Raw genomic sequence first — 21600 nt, 5'->3', positions numbered from 1 at the left:
CTAATACAGTAACACTTGATTAGTTGATGAATTAATGACACAAATTAAGGAAACCTTAATTTTCAATAACTTTAATCAACATAGAAATGTAGTGTAGTGAATAAGTAATTAATGAAGGCCTAACACAGTACTAACGCTCGATTGCTTGAAGTTAATTAATGCCAACATAAGGATGTGTTACCAATAAATCCTTATGATGAATCCTTTTTTTCTTTTAAGGGCAGTTTAGGAAAAACCATTCAGAAATCACTGATCCGTCATCAATACAATACTAAAATCAGCTAAAGAAAAGTCAATCTTATGAAACACACTATACTTTGGGTTGTTTCTGTGTCTCTGGGTTGTGTTCTGCTCTGCCTGTGTGGTTCACCCACCCCCACCCCCACCCCCACCCCCCTGATCCCCCCCCACCCTCTCCTCCCGACCACCACCACAGAAGTTCAAACATTTTCATTGTTGAGCGCGACATGCAATCAGGAGAAAGCTCAGGTGCTTCTTCAGGTGGCTTTAAGACTAATCCCTGAAGCTGAACACCCTGACTCAGCACACAAACAAGAACAAATCCTCTCCTTCACCTGCCCTCCTCTCTCTCTCTCTCTCTCTCTCTCTCTCTCTCTCTCTATTAATGAAGAACAGGGGAATGTTCTCTGATTAGAAACCTGATCCCGTGGGTGGAGATCACAGAACAAGCTTTAAAAGAAAGTAATCGACTAATGTATGAATCCACACTTAATAAGTGCAGTCGTTTCCTTAATGCTGCAGTTTGGCTAGATGCTGCAAGAATTTCAACTGGCTGAAATAACTGTAGACAATATATCAGTATCTTACACCCTGATGAATAGACTGAAATGGGACATCTCTTTACCTTAACATCCATAAAAATTAAACAGCAACTTTACACAAATTAATCAATGAAGCTCGTATCAATAACAAACTATAGAGTGCTGAAATAGAGCACTGGAATTCTGCTTGTGAGATAATTTCAGTAGCACTTTACAGATCAGTATTAAGTGAGCAATGATATGATAATATTATGATGAGAAGTTAGACTTCACCAAAAAATGACAAGCTAATTTCCAAATTGTTACTAAATAATTCAGTTACTTTTTGCAATGTAAATAATGTAACAAGTTGTGCTAATCTAAAAGTTACATGCTAATTTCTAGTCAATAAGTTAAGATAAAGAAAGATAAACATTGTATGAAGATACGTGTAGTTTAGTGGGGAGGTTTTCCCATCACTGAACTTATTTTGAAGCCCTTTGCCTGATCTGTGCTTTAGAATACAGTAACATTGTTTTGTTAACAGGTAACACAAAAGGAACATTGTGTTGCATTTCAAGCCCTGATTCTGTGGAATCTCAGTATATCTAGCTCATCTGTTCCTGGCTAACTGTAAAAAAAGACCAATGAATTGTGCAGAATTACTCACTTTTGCTGTAACACTTGTACTAATACTTTATTGGAATTAGTGACTGGAATATTAACATTTTATTCATGGGTAATTAGATTTTGTCACGATTACTTTTCAATTTCATTAACAACTAGTTACCACTACATACAACTGGATAATTGCCATTTTTAGATTAGTACAACTTGTTACCACTTGTTTACTATTTTATTATCAACTCTTTTTTTTTGTTACCACTACTGACTTATCGTTTAGTAACTAGGAAATTAGCAGGGACTTTTTAGGTTAGTGCAACTTGTTACCATAATATTACCATATTATTACTATATTATTACCTAATTATTACTGATCTGTAAAGTAATGTCATGCCATAATTTCTTGAAGACAAGCTTTTTCCTGGATATGTTTAGATTTAAAAGGAATGCAAAGCTCAGTGTGAGATCTATAAACTACACAGAGTTTGGTCAGTCCTCTTTGTATTGACTTTCTCACAGCCACCTGCACAGGTGGGATTGAATTACTAAAGAAAAAAAAGAGTAACACTTTAGTGAAAGGAATGATTATTTTCATTATTCCTGATATGTTTACCTTACTGAAACAGCCATGTCATCTATGTGGAAAATGGATCTGTGGTTGGTTTTATGATTATATTGGCCATATTTTTTCAAAATAGCTCAAATCTCACAGTAGCTCATAGTTATATATCCCAAAGTAGCTTATATGTTCAAAGTAGCTCAGCTGTGAGAAATTCTTTAGTTGAGAGCTTCTATAAACTGCATCCTGTGTAAGATGAGCTTGGAAAGAGAAGATGGTGCAGAAGCTGAAGCAATGGCATGATCATCCACTCACCCTTTTTTGAAAGTTTCAGGGAGATGTAAACATCAGAATATCCAAATTAAGCTTTGAGTCATATTCAGGATCAGCATTTTGTGGGTAGTGAGTTGGATGTTGGATTATTTGAAAAAGATTTTATCATATCATACCATGCTGAGGCAAGATTTCTCTGTTTTTGTTTTCAGTCAGTGTTAATGAGTTCGATTTTAGATTCTCTGGATCAGATTTTATTATATTTCTTTCGTGTTCAGTCAGAAGTTTTCTGTTGTTGTTTTCAATCAGTGTTTTATGGGTATTGAGTTAACTTTTTGGATTCTTCAGAGCAGATTGTGTTCTATTTCTGTCACTTTCAATCAAACATTCTTCACAAAATGGCTGTTTTGTGTTTTCCAGGATCCTCCGACGTCAGTGTCTTTGGGACTGAGGATGGAAGAGATGATTTTCAACCTGGCGGATACGCATTTATTCTTCAATGACTTAGAAGTAAGTGAGCTGCGTTTGGTAAAGAGTTTCTTTTGTGCTCAGCAAAAAATGGTTTGTTGTTGCACAAACTCCCTCCTAATGCTGTGATAACCCTAACGCTGTGTTGTCTTAGCTGTAATGTTTAAGGCCCAAAGGCCTGAGATGAAGATAAGTCACAACAGAGTGTATACATTACATTATGAACAAGTGGGCAGTCCATTAAAGCTTCAGCTTTACCGTCAGCAGCCGTTTAATGGCAGGGTGCCTGTTTCTCCACAATGTTCCTCGCTGGTGAAGTATTACCTCCGAGCCCAGGGGACACTATGAATTTTACATGCGCTGTCAGTCTCCCCCGGCCTGCGCCCACCTCCAGCCCCCGCCCCCCTCCGGCCGGCCCAATTTGTCAGCTTCTAGTGTTTCTGAATGCTCTCTGGCTGTCTGCGTGTCGTGCTGTGTGTTGGTGTCTGTGCGCTGTGCTCCAGCCGCTCAGTCACGGTCGCCATCCTACAGCCCAGCCTGATTCATGTGGATCAGTGTAAAATCTGCCCCCGGGAGCACTTACAGAGCGGGTGTGTGTCTGTCTCGCCCGGTGAGGGGTGAACCTGAGGCTGGCTGGGTCACATTCACATGGGACAGCCGGCATGGTATAAAGTGGAGCCTAATTCCATACACTTTCAGAAGAGAGCTGCATTGTATCCAGCTCCATTTACTCTACTTATATTGATGTATTTGTACTTTCCTGAGTATTTTCAAGTTATACTGTTACTTCTACTTAGGTATGTTAAGATTGTTCTCACATACTTGATAAATACTGGAACTTGCAAAAGTGTAAATGTCTAAATGTTTTCATGTTTATCTTTTTTCATGTATTCAAACAATAATGTCAGGTTAAATAATTAAAATAAACCTGAATAATAAGAATTAAAGGCGTATCCGCCAGGTTGAAAATCATCTCTTCCAAAAACCTTTATATGAAAGACAACATAAGGAACAAACAAGAAACAAACATTTACTGAATATTAAGATTCCAGTGGACAACAACATTTAAAGGGGCATTAATGTCCAGACAACCAGCTGGACAAAGGCAGAACTCTTTTAGGTAGAAGCATTCCTATCAGTGGTAAGTTATAAGAGAGTGTACCTATATTTTCAGGGTTCTAGATTACCAGGGTTCTATGTTCCAGGGTTCTATGTTCCAAGGGTTTTGTATTCCTAGGGTTCTATGTTCACAGAGTTTTGTGTACCTAGGGCCTATATTCCCAGTGTTCTATGTTCCTAGAGTTTTTGTTCTCAAGGCTTATGTTTCAGGTTTCTATGTCCCCAGGATTTTCTGTTCCCAGGGTTCTATGGTCCCAGGGTTCTATGTTTCTAATGTTTTGTATTCCTAGAGTTCTATGTTCCCAGGGTTCTATGTTTCTAGGGTTTTGTGTACCTAGGGCCTATATTCCCAGTGTTCTATGTTCCTAGAGTTTTACTTTCCTGGGGTTTTATGTTTTTAGGGCCTATGTTCCCAAGGTTCTGTGTTCCCAGCATTTTGTGTTCCTTGGATCTATGTTCCCAGGGTTCTGGGTTCCTATAGTTTTGTGTTCTTCGGGCCTTTGTTTCTGGGGTTCTGTGCTCTCAGAGTGTAGTGTTCCTAGGGTCTATGTTCACAGGGCTCTATGTTCCTAGAGTTTTGTGTTCCTAAAGTTTTATGTTCCTAGGGTTTTGTGTTTTAGGGCCTATGTTCCCAAGGTTCTGTGCTCTCAGTGTTTTGTGATCCTTGGGTCCATGTTTCCAGGGTTGTATGTTCCCAGGGTTTTGTGCTTTGGTGGTTTGGTAGGAATGAGCCTAGTTACATTACCTGTACGTAATACTTCTATTTGTATAACATTTTAAGGGTTTGTTTAATTTCAGGATTTGCATGCGGACTCATTTTGAAATTTGAGTATCCGTAAGTGTTTATGAAGGGATATCCGGTTGAGTGAACAATGTCAGGCTGTAGGCTTACCTTTTGAGGTGACAGCACTGGTGTTGCACAGAAATATAGCAGCACACAGAGTAATACACCTGAAAACATGTTATATTATTCAAACATGAGGGAAATTGGTAGGTTGTCATGTTGGGTGACCAACAGAGGCTGCCTTTCAGACGAGTTGATGAGCTAACCAGTGTTAGGCTGGATGCTCATGAGAACCTCTCCTCAGTGGACAATGTGCGAACATGTTATCTGTTATGAGCAACAGTAGTTAGACTGGTTAGCAATGAAGCAGCACTACCTCTGTCTCAGTCACGTCCTCATGTTCAGGGACTCGTGTTTCAGAATAGCAAAGTATTACATAACTTGCTTACTCACAAATACACACAAAACCATCAGGTTTGACTGAAATGCTAGTCTGTATGTGAAGGCTTTCATTTCAAAATGCACTACAGACAACTTTCAGGAATTTTCTTTGTTTTTGTGAGGTAATGTAGTTGGGAGTTTTACACAAGCAAGAAATATCAGTACTGTATATGATTAATATCACCTTAATTAATTAGTAATACTAACTGCTAACTGAGTACTTAGTCAGCCTGTTTGACATGGAGCAAAAGAGTTTTATTTCCAACGCTGTTCAGAATTTGGTTTCGGTGTTAGTTAATTCTTTTTTGTGTCACAATTCTATAAACAATGGGTGGCCAGCACTGCACTGTGAGCAAACACAGATGCGACTGGTTTTCTAGTGGGTATACAGTGTGTACCTGCGTATAATGTAGACTACACCACTGCAGTGTGCTAAAGCACAGTCCATGTACGAATAGACTTGTCAAGGTTTTCCAGGCCTAAGCCCACATTACACCAAGCAAAGCCAAAGCCGAGGCCAGAGCCACCCAGGCCTCTCTCTCTCCCTCTCTCTCCCTTGCTTGCTCACTCACTCGTCCCCCATAATCCGACACCGCTGACCCACTGTTTTTCCTCTGCGTCCTGCTCGCGGCTGACCCCGCAGGAGAGGAAATGTTTTGTTTGATACTTAAGTGTGAAGAGAGCTGCAGCGAGGCTGCCAACTTTCATTAGTCACCGGCACGGCGCGGCCCTCTCGCCGGAGAGAAGCAGGGAGAAAGAAAATGTTTGTGCTTTCCCGAGACAGCCGAGTGACGGCCAGATTCCAGTCGCAGTGGCCATGATCAAAGTTAATGGGCAGCAATTGGCTGTTAAATATTCCCGTATGTTTGGCCACGTCGGATCACGCTCGCTTTAATAGACGCACTCCCGTCAGAAAAAGAAAGAAAATGAAATGGCAGTTTTGCAGTTTTGTGACAAAGCTTAACAGCTCGATTGAGGGGCTTTTTTTTTTTTTGCACAACATCTGTCCTATATTTTGATTCCTTTTTCATGTGTGATGAAACTGCAGACGAATTGGCAGTTCAAACCTCTTGTAAAATGATTTGAATGCGCGTCCTGCGGCCTGCTGTATCTCAATAACGAAATTATTACTTTTCGTTCTGACACTTTAAAGCTGATGGGGTTTTTCTCTTAAATCTGAGAGTAGTATGCGATACCAGAACAGTGGAGTTTTATGTTGCATGAACCTCTCGCTTACATTTAAATTAGGCTGAGTTTGACAGTAGAGAAGAGAAAAAACAGATTTTTGCATGATTTCAGTGTTAATTGTAGTGCTGCTTGTCTTCAGTAGTCTCTGATTATTTACAGGCTTCATCTAAACACAGCTAAACACAGTGCAGCTCCATATTTATGGCTGTGTAGAAATGCATACACTTCATCTAATCTAGTCAAAGCCATAAAGAGACCCCTGCTGCTTTTACACACACACACACACACACACACACACACACACACACACACACAACATTTGCCCAAAATACACAAACATAGACTCTGAGTACTGTAAAATGCAATAATCACTACTTTTATTTTTTTTGTTTACATTTTGCATGTTGGATGACACTGTTTTTTATTTGGTTATACATCTGAGGAACGGCAAATCATTACTTATTAATGATTGTTTTTATAAGAATTGTATTAAAATATGTACAGTAATAAAATATATATAAATAAACACACGTATATATATAAATATATATGTATATATGCATAATTTGATAACTGTTCTTCACAATAAATATATAATCTATAATAATTATTTAACTATATATTCTATAATCTATAATAATTCTAATCAGATCACCTGTTATGATGAAGTTCTATACAATGTGTTTTGATACAGGCCAAAATCTTGGCTAAGCACACTAATGCTAAGTGAGTATGTTATAATTTTGATGTGAATATTTTAGAATAAATGTATTTCTGCCTCTTTTCAAAATGTTAAAATGTGAAATGTTGATTAGATACAGTTCAGTGCAGGATTGTTAACAAAGAGACAGAAATTTGGGCTGTTTTATATATATATATATATATATGTGTGTGTGTGTGTGTGTGTACAACACACTATATATGTGTAAAACATACTTCTACACATTTTAATGCATAAACAGTTGTTTATTTGCTGAGTGTAACATATTGGAAGAAAAGTGGTAAAATAAAATATAAAATGTGCCATAACTTTTGCACAAGCCATATTTTATGTTTTATCTTTGCCAATATGTTAAACTCAGTAAATTATTAGTAATTGTGCATTAAAATGTGCAAAAGTGTGTTCTCTGTAGAGGATGTGTTCACTAATTTTCAATTACCAACAAAACATGGACTTTGATTATATGTTAAATGAATGTAAATGTTTCAAATATTCTACTTTTTACTCAAATTACAGTAAAGTAAAGCTGATAATATCATTTAAAATAACAAAACCATTGTGTTAAATTTAAAAAGAATGCAAAATAGAAGCATTTTTACTGGTGGTCTTACACTTCTGGACCCCACTGCATGTACAGTGGATCTTTTTGCCTTTGTTGTAAATGTGGGGGTGAATGCTGATAAGAGATGATAAGAAGGAATAAAAAGAAGAGAGCTGACTGGATGGAGGGAGTCCACTCTGCTCTGATCAACATTAAATCCATTCTTAGACACAGATATAAACGCGTGCGGTGAAACAGATACAGACTTTTCTATTATTTCGCTCACTTCATTATTGATATTTTACAGCAGCAGGACAGATCTCTGACACTCTGGACCGTCATCTGATCCCTCTATTGATTAGATGTGCAGTTTATTGATTTCTGAGAGAAAGAAAAGCTTGATCTGTGTTTTAAGGAAATTGGAATATTGAGCAGAAATCAGGCTGTTCAGCACAGCATAACTCAAACATTCATACATCAAGATTTTTAACGTCTTTAACATGTTCTCAGAGCTAATGCTGCACAGTGGTTATAAAGATGCACAGTTTATTAACCAAAGTTCACACATGGTGTTTCTAATTAGTGTGAAATTATTTTCTTTATTAAGAAAAATTTTGAAGGACAAAAAATGCATTTCTAATAAAGAAAAACATCACTGATTAATTATCACTTTAATGTGTCACATTGAAAGTAATGCAAAATAATTGAAAGTGAGGTGAAACAAATGTTTTACAATGTAATTTTTGGACCCACCAACATCGTTTCAGTTTGTATGAATTTATATTTATTTTACTATTAAATATTGTGTAACATTCATGCCTTGTTATATATAATATAATAATATTATATACAAATACTGTACAGAGGCTTTTTCAGGACACGTCTTTAATTCTAAAAACAATTATAAAATTATTTATTATAAAACCACTAATTATAACAAAACGCAGCAAATCCCCTGTTGTGTAAATCCCCCGTTCTGACATGTAGCTGCCGGTGTGTGCAGTTGCAGAGTGTGTGGAGTTTTGGGGATAAAAGCATTCCTCTGAGTGTGTGTGTGTGTGTGTGTTTCTCTCGGTGGGGAAGAACTGGAACCGTCCGGAGAAAAAACAACACGAGTCTGCAGAGCCGGGAACGCTTTAAATTAGACCGCCCCCCCCAAAACACACACACACACACCAAGGCTGATGCAGCGAAGTTACTGTTTACTGCCAGCTATTATTGTATTAATTATGTTATCTTATTATATTAACTATTATATCAACTAGCCATCAGCTCTGAGAGAATCAAGTGCTCTGAGGAATGTTAAGACACAAATAAGATTAAATATTCAAATCAGTAGTACTGCTGCTTGCTTTTTTTTTAGTTAAGCTCTAATATTCAATTATTCAGTTATAATTTGTTTGGTTTGGGTATTTTTAGATTTAAATTGTTTATTTGTCTCTTTAAATTGTCTATGTTTCTAGTTGTGTGTTTAATTTGTCTAACTGATTTTAAATTGTCTATTTGTGTTTTTCAGAACCATCCATCAAAATGTTCTTTAGGGAACCAGAAGTGGTTCTTCTATGGCACTGTGCAAAGAACCCTTTTAATCACTTTTATTTTTAAGACTGCAGTTGTTTTTTTGTTTACATTGTGTAGTTGTTTACGATATTAAGCGTCTTTTTTGTGTTTATATTAGCTAATTGTGTGTTTGAGTTGTCTATTTCTTTGTCTAGCCATGTGTTTAAATTGTCAGTCACTTCAGGAATTTGTGGTCACAAATTCAACCAACCCTCACAACATTTGTGATGACTTGCAATTTTTTTTTTCCAATCACCAATTATTACCACACTAAATTTCATATAAAGCAGAAATAATGAGGTGATTGGACAAAATTACTGTGAAAAGTCCTATGCAGAAGGGAGTTGGTTGGATTAATGATTGTGAATTCATGAAGGGCCTGAATAGTCTATTTGTGTGCATAGTGTCTTTGGGACATAGCAGGGGTAGAGTGTCCAGGCTGTTGTGTGGGGAGTGTCCCCAGGCCATGGTGTGAGTAGTGTCCCTGGGCTGTGGCGCGGGAAGTGTCCTCAGGCCGTCATGTGATTATTGTCCCCAGGCTGTTGCCAGGTCGAATCCCTGGACCAGGGTGTGAGTAGTGTCCCCGGTCCGTAGTGCAGATAAATTGGGCCATTGGGCGGGTACAGTCCCTGGGCCATTGTGTGAGCAGTGTGTCTGGGCCGTAGTGTGGGTACAGGCCCCAGGTTGTCGCGTGTGTAGTGTCCTTGGGCTGTAAGTCGAGTATAGTCCTCAGGCCATGGTGCAAGTAGTCTTAGAAGGTGGTTTTGCATTTTCACAGTCCAAGTAATCACAAACACATTGAGTGATGTTGAATTCTTGACACTGGGGCAGTCAGTTTATTGCTTTGAGAACACGAGCAGCTTCTTTGTCTGTATATATATTTATATATATAATTTGGAATCACTTTTCATATTAATTTTATATATGATAACAACTTTAAAAGTGGACATTTGAATGATTAAATTCCCAAAACAGTAATCAACAAAAAGTAGTTACAGGTGTTCTAGTTCACATCTCAGGTATTTTGGCAACAACAAGGAGACATTTATGGATAAATAACAATAACTATCTATTCATAGGATTTTTGCCAAGTTATCTGCCTTCTAAATCTTATTTATTTATTTTTTATTTACTTATTTGAAGTTTAAACTTACTAGTATAAAGACTAGTGTATTAGAATCACTTGTCACATAGCATTAGATTTTTTATTCAAAACACAACTTGCAAACTCTGTAGGTTTGTGCTGCTTCTTCATGCAGCTAAATTTTCTTTGAAGTCAACACCTTTGAGGTAGAAATGTAATTATTGGCTGTGTACGACTTCATCTGTTCTCAAAATATGCTCTTAACATAACTTGATTTTATGCATTAAAAGGCTGTTTCTGATGCTTTTAAAAGCATCTGTATGCTTTTAAAGCATCAAAAACAGCCTTTTAATGCACTAGCTGCATTTGCAACATTAAAAAATGAGCCTTTCAAAGCTTTTTCATACATTTATAGCACAAATAGCATCTTAAAGCATTTTCATCTATTAGAAGCACTGCAGAGAAGTCTTTTTTTGCTTCTCCTCGGCTAATGTATCACAGTCTTCAACGGGGAGATTTTCAAAGTGTGAAACCGTTCTGCTTGAGCTTACCTGCGTGCGTTTCTCAGTGAGGGTTTTGTGTGTTTTTTGTGCTGCTGTTTGAATTCCATGACTGTTCAAGCACAAATTGTAGATTGGAATGAAGTGGGGCTGAAGAACGTTCTTTGTTCTCCATATCCTGTGTCTGACCCACAGGTAAGCACTCGCGCTCTCTCTCTCTCTCTCTCTCTCTCTCTCGCTCTCGCCCTCTCTCTCGCCCCCAGCAGGGCACTGGGCGGTGGGAAGGGAATGGGGGGGTTTGAGTTAAATGTTGGGGTCGCGACCCCCCCTTACAGATGACAGACTTTGCGAATGGAGTCCAGCATTGAAAACCTGCGAACCATGGCTAGGGCTTTTTCACATGGCCTGAGCGTGTAGTGTGAGTGGAATGCTGTGATGATGGCTGTAATCGCTCACACTGTGCCATTGTTACTCAGCTCGCTCACCTGCGGGAGAGACTCCGCGACTAACTCTGAGGTAGCGCCACTTCGCTTTTGCTTTATCCAGGTTAGGTTTACAGGGACAACCAACATTAAAGGAACACTGCAGCGTTTTTAGCCTAATCTGCTGTGTGTGTAGCGTACAGATGAACATAAAATGCACTGACTTGAAACTCGTGTTTAATAGAAGCCAGTAGGCAGTTGCCAAATAGTGTGCGCTGCCAGAATAAAGAGCACTATACAGGTACACTTTTGTTCATAGAGGTACAAACAATCCAAATTTAGGCTTAAAGGTATAACATGGTCCTTAAGATCCAATTGTAAACTTTAAATGTGCACAATATTCACTTTCCCAGAGGAAAGAGGCATACTTGTACCTTTTCCTAAGCTAATGCTGTAAAATAGAAAAATAAAGCATGGTGTGTAGAGTCAGTCAATGTAAATATCTGCAGATTTTAGAGCATAATGCCATGTTATGTTTTTCACCAGTATGCAAAATTCAGCAAATAAATAGTAATTGTGCATTGAAATGTGCAGAAATTTGTTCTCTGTAGAGGATGCATTAACTTACTTTAACTTAGAAAATCAATAAAACATGACCTGGGGCACCCAAACTTTTGCATAGCACTGAGTGTATTAATATTTCATACACAAAGGCAATTCAAAGTGTGTTACATGACTAAAAAAAGCAAAATAAAAGCAATATTAAAGACATAAGAAAGACATAAAAGACACAAATTAAATATAGAAGTAATTCAAAAGAAGTGCAAAGTTTAGACAGTGAGAGTGTTCAAGTGTTCACATGCATGAGAAAAAGAAATGTCTTTAAGTCTGGTTTGTAGTAATTTCTGAGATCTTCTGGCAGCTGATTCCAGCCGTTTTCGCCTCACAATACTTGGTTCTAATTCTGGGCACTGCAAGCTGACCAGACCCCAGTGATCTGAGAGGACTATTGGGTTTATTTTTTGAGGCATGACAAGTATCAACACTTTCAGTTCAATTCTCTAACTAGCTAACTAACAGGCCAGTGCTTACCATGAACAGTAATTTCAGCACAGAACATAAAATCCACTGACTTGAAACTCACTTTTAATAGAAGCCAATGGGCAGATGTGAAAGCTAAGCATTTCTGCAAATGGGCCAGTTCAACCACGAAATGCAAGAATACAAGATAGCATATAAAACAGAGCAGAATGCAAGGCTGAAACTCTGGTGTAGTCTGCCGAGAGAGAAAGAAAAAAAACCTGGAAGGAGAAACGGAGGCAGCCAGAGAGAGTAATGCAATACGGATGTTTCTAGCTCAGGCAGTAGGACGAGAGGGGAAAGCGGGGTTTGTAGATTGAAATAATCATTTACTTTTTGACGTACTGCAGCTCTCCTCTGAAAAGTCAGCGGCAAAAGCCCTTCCTCTGGCCAACAGGAAGAATCGGGCAGTCCAGGCTGATTGCTTAATGACAGACGTCAGCGAACAAAGGAGCCTCTGATAGCTCAGCCCAAATGAAAAGCTTTCTATGGGCCTGCGTAGACTGAAAGAGAGGAGAAAAAAACTCTCTCTCTCTCGCTCTTTGGGTTCGTTTAGGAGAGAAGGTGAATTTCAGGTGTTTATTTTATAGTTTGTCCAGCACCTCTCGAGTTCCTGTGATTTTTTTTTCCTGCTCTTTCTATTCAGACGAGGACCTTCAGACAGTTAAATGAGGGAGATGAGGGGAAAATGTGACGAATTAAACAGAAAGACAAATTGTTTGCATAGGAAGTAATTATGTATGGATGGTAAAGGAGGATCTCTGTACAGTCTACAGTAGGAACATCTGGAGCGAGTTAGTGGTGATTGTAGGTTTTGTAAAGGCTGCTGAGGGAAGAGTTGGGGGGACCACGCAGAAGAACGCAGTAGAACGGCACACATTCGCTCTCGGTCAGATTCTTAGTGCTATTTTTAATTCGTAGATGATATTTATGGCCCCGTTCAAGACAACTGCTTGGGTAAGGCACCTCCAGCAAGCCGTCCTTCAGTATCCAGATACAGCAGCCTGCTGAAGCACTTAAAGCTGGCCCATCCCTAGTCATTAGGCTTAACTGTGTTTACGAGTGCTTAAGAAGGAGGCCTAATGAGTCTCGTGCATTACTGTAAGACACCGGCTCCATTAGAGTCGCTCTGCAGCTACCAGAGTGGCAGTCAAGTGGTTTATGAGCACTCCTGCTGTGTGCTGTAATTGTTCAGAGCTTGCTGCATTCTTTTTCTGCTCTGACCTTCATCCCGGAGGTCTGGCGGTCCACAATGCAACTGTTAATTGCGTGTTGTAATAAGCGCTGAATTAAAAGGCCATGTAATCATACAGCAACTTAGACAAAGCTGGGGAAGAAAGGATAAAAATGCTAACGAGTGTGAGCCAGCTGGGCCTGTATCAAGGACACAGTCATGTGTGCTGTAACTATGTTTTCAATATATCGGCGTTGGTGATATTGAGTTTGACATTCTGTACATGGCATGAATGATAAATGATACAGTACGTTGTCTTTGTTGCAAGAAAGGAACGTAGTATTCTGCAAAATTGTGGACTCCATTAATATCACAATGCAGCCATTTAGGTCTGAAATACATGGACTGTCCTGTAATTTGCAAAGGACTAAACCAGCTATGGATATACTGTATTCCTTAAAGAATAAGAGCTATTTCTTGGGAAAGAAGACATCTGCAGATAGAGTTCAGGGGAAAAGAACTGGCACTTTGTCGCATTACTTATAAACAAATCTTAACAAATTTTATTAGGTAAGACCTTAAGCTTGGCCTCATTGTGGTGAGCCAGTTCATTGCTTCAAATTGCCCAACTAAATTAAGGATTTCTCAGATACCTCAAGGCTGCCTGAAATCTTAATGCGTCCAGAAAATGAATTAACTTGTGGTTGGTATATTTTCACCAATCAGCAACTGTCTGAAATTGGTGAAGGTACAAAGCTAAATCAAAACCAGGCAAAGATATTCAGTTGTCATAAAATATCGGCACAATTTCAATACTGGTACAAACTTTGAGATATTTACCAATGTGGTGAGATCACTACATTTTCAGTAAAGTAAAATCTTGAGGTCTTATATGAGACCTGAATTTTGAGTTGAAAGTCATGTTCATAGACCCATATCAGCAGCAGAGGTTCTGATGCCTTCTTTAAGTTAACCACTCTATCATGTTGTCTTGATGCTATACTCTTTGGCACTATAATGATTATCTCTTTGCAAAAGAGTGAAAGAGCCAAGGTTAAACGTTTTGGGGGAGGCCTGTTTTTTCTGTAATGATTTTGCCCTGTCCAAAGGTCCTCTGCCAAAGACAAATTGGTACTTCACAAGTATTAAGGGTCCATCGCTGACTGTCTAGAAACAGATTACACAAACAGCTTGAGGAGTTCCAACTGGCAGTCCATCTTCTGGCCCCGCAAGGCTCAGCTCTCCATGTGCGGTCACCCAACCCCTCCTTCCACTGCCCCCTCCCTCCACCTCCCACCCCCTTATCTGAGTGTGTGGAGCCCTAGAGAGGAGGAGCAGGCCACCGGGTCAAAGTCTTTTCCTCTTTGGATCTTGAGGCTTGCTGGGAGAGGGTTGGCGAGAGAATGCCTGCATTAGAGCAGGGGTTGGGGGTCAAGATTTTAATTCTGTTAAAGAACAGCTGGTTTGAGTTTCTCCTCACGTCGCTCTCTCCTCCCTCTCCCCACAAATCCAGGGAGATGAAAAATTTGTTCAGAGGGGAACCAGTAAAATAAAAAAGGTTTACGGTCTAAAGCCCCTTACCCTTACCCTGCCGTAGCATTAGACAGGAATGCAATAACGTCAGCATTTGGCCGGTTCAGATTGAATTAAAACAAGGAAGTCCTTTTTTGTGTTTTTTGGTGTCTTAGCAGCCACTCAGAACTTAATTAAAAAGCTTAAGGAAACGATAAAGGAAATTTTACACCACAAGCAAAAAAAAATCTGTGAACCTCCGGCAAAACAGCACTAACGATTAACTGCTGAACTGTTAACCAAGTTCATCTGATTACTAACACAGATTGTTTAGCTAATTGCTTGGAATTTGATGCGGAGAAAACACACAAAAACCCTTTTCCCGGGTTCAATTTACTTTCACATCACTCTTCCACTTACATATTCCGGCACAGCAATTTTCTTATGCAGCTGATCCCACCTCTCTTTCCATTTGAAATCTCAGGCAGGACTCCCTAGCATTCATGCCTCTTTCAAGGGGAAAGTGGTGGGGGGGCTGGGATGCCTATAAATGGAAAACTAATAACAGATTTTCAGTCTGCTCTCCAGAAAGCCTGGGGCTGTGCTGGTGTGTGGCTCAGCAGCAATCAGAGGTCATAATTTCATTGGCGGTTAGCATCAGGTTCAATTTTTCTAGTATGTTACATTTAGCAGAAAGTCTGGTTTGTGTTACTGTGTACACTGTCTGAATCAGCTCGGAGCTGAGGAATGGCTCGGACTCTCCAAGAAAGCAGAGGCCCGGAGGGAGCACAGATGCGCTCATTATCCCAAAGCTATCTGTTTGGTCAGGCACTGGCCTGCAGACGGGCACACTTCACACTGACACACTAACATTGCTAACATCAACCCACGCTCATCCCGTCCCAGCTGATTTTAGGTAGCAGTGCATGAATATATCTAGAGATCCCCCTAGTGGTTGTGACGACGTGGGCTGGCCCCCGGTCCCCTGATGATGGTGTTTATTTTTATTAAGATTGAGCAGGTGGGGGCTCAAGCCTGGAAGTGGTTGAGGGGGCTGATTTCAGCTTTCCAGCGCAAAGCTTAGGCTTCAAATGGGAATTCCACAGTTGTTGACATTACTCACTTCATGGATTCAAGCTGCCAAATCGCACCCAATTTTGCACATGAAAACCATTAATCAAATCACTGTAGCCTGATTCAGCCTGGCTCAACATGTCCATCCTCTGTTTTCCTTTCTCTCCGCAGGAGTGCGATCAGGTCCACATCGACGACGTGTCCTCTGATGACAACGGTCAGGATCTGAGGTAAAGCTGGCATGGGTTTGGAGATTGTTTTTCGTTTTTGGTGCTGGCAGTGCACCGGGCCTAAGAGTACTCACATGTGTTGCTCTTTATCATCCTGCATCCAGCACGTATAACTTCAGTACAGATGGGTTCCACGCTGCTGCCACCAGTGCCAACCTCTGCCTGGCCACGGGGGTGAGAGGAGGAGTGGACTGGATGAGAAAACTGGCCTTCCGCTACAGACGAGTAAAAGAAATTTACACCACCTACAAAAACAACGTCGGAGGTAATTCGCCCCCAATAAACTGCTTTGGTCAAATTGCTCAGTAGGGGGGAAGGGGAGAGGGTGCGTCAACAAACACATGCCGAGGTTTTTCAAACAGCCCTATGCAGAACTACTTGGTCAGGCTAAATTTTGAAAATTCTGAAGTTATTTGCAGAATGGGCCAACTCAAACAAGGTTTCTGTTCATTGCAGGACTGCTCGGCCCAGCCAAAAGGGAAGCCTGGTTGCAATTGAGAGCAGAAATTGAAGCTTTGACGGACTCCTGGTTAACACTGGCACTGAAAGCACTAACATTAATCCACTCAAGGTAAGCCTTCGCACAGGAAAATTATATAGGAGTCCTGTCCTGTGTATACATAAATCGGCTCAAAAGAGAAAGAACAGTGCTATGCTCTATACTTTAAAACTTTGAACTCAAGAATTCAATCTTGTACCAAACTCTCAGTGTATGTGTCTTCATTTAAAGAAACAACATATTAGCCTGTAAGCAGTGTTAGCATTATATCATTTGCAAGCAATTAAACTTGATGAGATTCACCAGGGGATTTCCCGAGACCAAGCGTCAACATTAGAAACTCGTAACATCCCTGATTTTCTTTTCTTTCTTTAATTCCAGGTCGAATTGTGTGAACATCTTGGTGACCACAACACAGCTCATACCTGCCCTCGCCAAGGTCCTGCTCTATGGACTGGGAGTAGTCTTTCCTATAGAAAATATTTATAGCGCCACAAAAATAGGTAAATGTGCTTCTACCTGTGAGCGTGCATGTACTTACGCTGGAGAGAGTTTCCTGATGTCGTGTGGCTGAAATGAGTGTGATATTATGTGTAAACACATGGCTCATGATTGGGTTAGGCTGCAGAAGGGGCGGACACACGAGAGGGTTGATGTTCGGTTCTAAGGAAGAGGTCTAATCAGGCTGGGATTATTTTCTTGGAGCTCGGCCTGAACTGGGCCTCTCTTTTTCAGCCCTGCATATGAAACCACTTCGGCAAATTTATGTCATTCCACATGGACATTCCCCCCCCTCTCTTCCCTGCCTCCCCTTTTTCAAATGCAAAATAAACACCAACCTTCACTTTTGGGCCATCGTCAAGCAGATCAGCGGGGCTAGTGCCGAGATCTTCTGGTTGCAGGCTGCATGCCTCTCTAACTCTAGCATTAGCATGTGAGGCTGATTTAGCTCGTTAAACTCCATTTGTCCCAGGTTTGGGGAGGAGAAAGACACACTTAATGCTTTTCAGACTGCTTTTATCTGGGCATTGATCTTATCGAATCCCCTAGCTAAGGCTAAGTGTTTACACTGTGTAATTTTGTGTAACTTATTGCGTATTTAGAGAGCTCTCACAAAGGCTGGCTCCCTTGCATTTCACAGCACTAAAACCTGTTTCTATTCTCTGCAGGCAAAGAGAGCTGCTTCGAGAGAGTAATTCAGAGGTTTGGGAGAAAAGTTGTTTACGTGGTGGTGGGGGATGGAGTAGAAGAGGAGCAGAGCTCCAAAAAGGTAAGAGCTTATAATTATTATTAGTTTTTTTGTTGTTGACCTTGGTCTTCACCTCGCTCTTTTCACTTTCATCGGTTTATCCCTGACGAAAGCCCATTGGCCAAACAACAAAACGGCCGTCACCATTGAATCAGCACTTTTCTCCTGACAGCTCATGTGTAAAGGGGGCAAGATGGCATAATTATACATTGCTGCCCTGAGCCTAAGCGGCATGAATGCGTGTAACGCTAGACAAGTCCTTTCAGGCATGTTCAAGGGACCGGCCCTAAACAGAGCGCGCATTTAAGAAGCTTAAATCTTTGTTTGATGAATTCGGGATATTTTCTGCAGCGACAAGCAACCATGGGGGATGAAGAACAGGGGAACTCAGCTGGCAAAGCCTTTTGATGTGTTGTCGAACATGGCGGAGTAGCTGTGTCGAAGCACCTGAGTGTTGTATTTGCTCTCGTCTCTGCTGTTCAAAGGAGGAGATTTATGTTACCTGCTGACTGTTGACAAGGCCTTTGTGTCCAGAATGTCTGCCAAGTTTTCATGTAAAACCCAACGCTCTGACCATAAACCACAAAAGGATGGAGATATTCATTAGCTAATTAATTACCGCAGAGAACAAACATGTTCCCTTGACAGGTAAGAAACCTTGGAGCAGAATAAAGAATTGCAAAGTTGGGTGTTGACACAGTTCTTTATTATACAGTGCCAAGTATTCAGTTCCAAACTGTCAATTAATCATGCAAGGAATGTGCACAGAGGAAGTTAACAGAGGGTAAAGCACCTCCACAGTTTTGCATGTCAGTCTCTATTCAGCAGCGTTTGGATCTCATAAGCCTGTGGCAGAACAAGAGAGGGTAGAAGAGAGACAGATACTTTCTCCAGCTCTGGCCTGATATAAAATGAAATGGAAGAATACTGTAGGAGATGGATGTCAGAGGTGACATGGCGGATCTAGCGAAGCAAATGTCAAACCTTTTTTTTTTCGTTGTTGCTTTTCATCCCCGAATGAATCCCCAAAACAAATTCCCCTCCAGTTAATAACTCGGCCGAGGCGAAAAGAGATAAGATCTCCTGGCTTTTAAACTTAAAAGCAAAGACAATTTACAAAACAAAAAGAAAAGAGTCCTTTAAGGGTCAGTGCAAGCTTCTCTAAGCGGAACATATGCCTGAGAGAAGCTATACCTTTGATAAGGCTCGGTAATGGCCTCTGTGTGGAGGGACTGAGGAGTCCGAGCTGACAAGCTTCTTTCATTCTCGCAGACTCATATTTCCCCCGGCCTCTCTCAGGGAACAAAGCCTCATTTGCGGTGTTGTGTCCAGGGCGCTTTGGGCAGAGGTGCCGTACAATGCATTCATAGCTATTTCCCAGCAGGGCTTTTAAAAGCGCTATTGAGAGCATTAAGAATATTCAGATTGCGCTTTTCTTTTTTATTCATTAAAGAATGAATTACAGCTCCATGAGGACATGCAATTTGCAAATGAGGGTGGCTAGGATAACAGGAGAACTGAATTTGTCCTGGACTTTGGATGTAGCTTGGCTGCTAGGAGGAAATATATCGCTGTTGTTGGAACAAAACCTTGTATCTCCAAAATGGTAACTTTACAGGAGAAGGAAAAAAACCTTATTAACTTTTAATGTAAGTCAATGGAACCAGGCTTTCAAAGTTATTTTGGGCCGTTTCTTTGGGTCCATTCATGATGACATTTACACACAATGTAAAGTGCAACAGGCATTTTCGAATTATGTCAAAAACTGAAAAATGACATAAGTGGAAATACGAGGTTTTGTCCCAACAGCAGTGATATTTAAAAGGTTTACAAGCACCTGAATTTCTGGTGCATCTCTGGATCTACAAATATAGTCAGTAACATACAGAAATTCCACCAATGTTGCATGACAGTGTTCTTAATTCTTGATTTCAGAAAGCTTTTTTGCTCTTGATCGTTTTTTGAGGTAAAACATTTTAAGGAATCACATTTTGTCTGTGTGATTTCTTTTTTAATGTAAATTCCACCTTCTTCTGGACTGTTTCTCACAGTACGATTTTATACTAAATGCTCTACTTATGTGTTGCTTGAAATAGTTCAGGGACACTTAACTTCTTAAAATGTTTTTCAAATAATACTTACCATATTTTGTTTGTCAATTTGTGTTAATTTACCACCTTAAATAGAACACTATTTAGATCTTGCCATTTTTTCTTTGCAAAAACTGAAGGAACACCTACCAAAGGTACTAGCTTGGGGATGAAGATGGTGTAGGGAAGGTCTATACAGCAAAAATATAACTTCACAATCCTTAAAGACATTTTCACAATACTCAATATGTGTCATTATATTTGTGCATGGTGCCACATTTTAAACAAATACTAAAAACTAAAAGTACAATGATTTCTATTTAATGTTTCGGGACTATTTATGCTTTCTTAGCAAGAAATATGCATTTAGAGCTTTGCTAATACAGTATTAGCAAAATCCACAGTATACTCAGAAAAGCATATTGTGATGTGTAAAATTTATCACAATAATGATAAATATCATCATATTGCCCGCTTCTAAAATGGAAGTTTTTCAGTGTTTCCCATTTTTCTCTCTCTTCTCAGCACAATATGCCCTTCTGGAGGATCTCCAGTCATTCGGACCTCATGGCCCTGCACCATGCGCTGGACCTGGAGTACTTGTAGCACTGAGACAGCCTGTCCACACGGCCCTGTCCGCCCGTCTCCAGCCCTGTAGCCCTGTTTCACGCTCCAAAGCACCACCGAAATATCATCAATGCATCACTGGGTCAGCCGAGTGTCCACCATAAAAGCAAAAAGAAGATTAATCCGTATGTTCAGAGAGTGAAATCTGCGTGACCTGGTCAGCGCATTGATGTCGACCCACGATTCGTCTTAACTCTAAAGCTTGTTCTCAAAGTCGGAGGAGAGTGAATTTATGAGGCTGCAGCTGCTGGCCATGGTTACTGTGAATGAGCTTCTTTTCTAAAGCCGTCAAAATGTTTTACGGCCCGGCCCGCGCGAGGGTTCACACCTGTGAGGAAACCAGAGCTACTGGAGCTTTTGGAACTTCGCAAGGCTCCGACCCCACTGAGATTCAGCCTAATCCCCCCCCTACTCCTCGCCTTTATTCTGTCTCCTTTTCTCTCCACATATCTCTATCCAATGGTACAGAGACAGCGGGGCAGCTCGGTCAGCCCTGGGTTAAAAAAGAAAACAAAAAAAAAACACAAAAACCACTGAGCTGGACATCCTACGCTTCTTTATTTATAATCTGAGACTTTGTTTGAGGGCACTGTCAGACTCGTGCCTTTTTTCCCGCCTTGCAAAGTACTTTGATTCCAAGAAGAAGTTTATGGAGAAGAAAAAAAGAAGAAAAAAAAAGGATTTTCTAATAATTTAAGGAAAAATTAAGAAACTTTATTTGCATTTGCTCAGACAATCGTGTACAGAATACATCTTTTTTTTGTGTGTAAATTTTTAATCACTGGACTTATTCCTCCTTTACTCTGTTGCTTTTAGGTACAGCTCATCTTCAGAGGAGGCGGTTTTATTTTACACAAAAAAGGAGAAAGAAAAGTTGTGCAAGCTCTAAAAGTGTTGATGCGTTAATGGTTTCTTTGGGTAGAGAAGTGTAGATAAGGGATTTCTGTGATAATTTGTTTTGTCATGACCAAAAGCGTGGATGTCAAGTGTCAATGATTTCATTATTTTTTTTTTTCCTTT

The 21600-nt window shown here is 40.1% G+C and overlaps 1 protein-coding gene across 5 annotated transcripts in view; it reads left to right on the top strand.

The window, feature by feature from the left end:
* eya1 (EYA transcriptional coactivator and phosphatase 1) overlaps positions 1 to 21102 on the top strand; it is a 62272-nt gene extending 41170 nt beyond the window's left edge. For all 5 annotated transcript variants that reach the window (XM_036558507.1, XM_036558506.1, XM_036558505.1 and 2 more), the window contains 7 exons: positions 2638 to 2727; positions 16057 to 16115; positions 16220 to 16380; positions 16572 to 16686; positions 16996 to 17117; positions 17784 to 17884; positions 20479 to 21102. In XM_036558507.1, coding sequence (XP_036414400.1) covers positions 2638 to 2727; positions 16057 to 16115; positions 16220 to 16380; positions 16572 to 16686; positions 16996 to 17117; positions 17784 to 17884; positions 20479 to 20559 — 729 coding nt within the window. In that variant the 3' untranslated portion in view covers positions 20560 to 21102. The remainder of the gene's footprint in view (positions 1 to 2637; positions 2728 to 16056; positions 16116 to 16219; positions 16381 to 16571; positions 16687 to 16995; positions 17118 to 17783; positions 17885 to 20478) is intronic.
* The last annotated feature ends 498 nt before the right edge of the window (positions 21103 to 21600 follow it).

Source organism: Colossoma macropomum, unplaced genomic scaffold (genome assembly GCF_904425465.1).
Source record: "Colossoma macropomum unplaced genomic scaffold, Colossoma_macropomum, whole genome shotgun sequence".
In the NCBI taxonomy this organism is placed as follows: Eukaryota; Metazoa; Chordata; class Actinopteri; order Characiformes; family Serrasalmidae; genus Colossoma; species Colossoma macropomum.
Note: the sequence above shows the minus strand (reverse complement) of the source record. Positions and strands in the feature narration are given on the sequence as shown.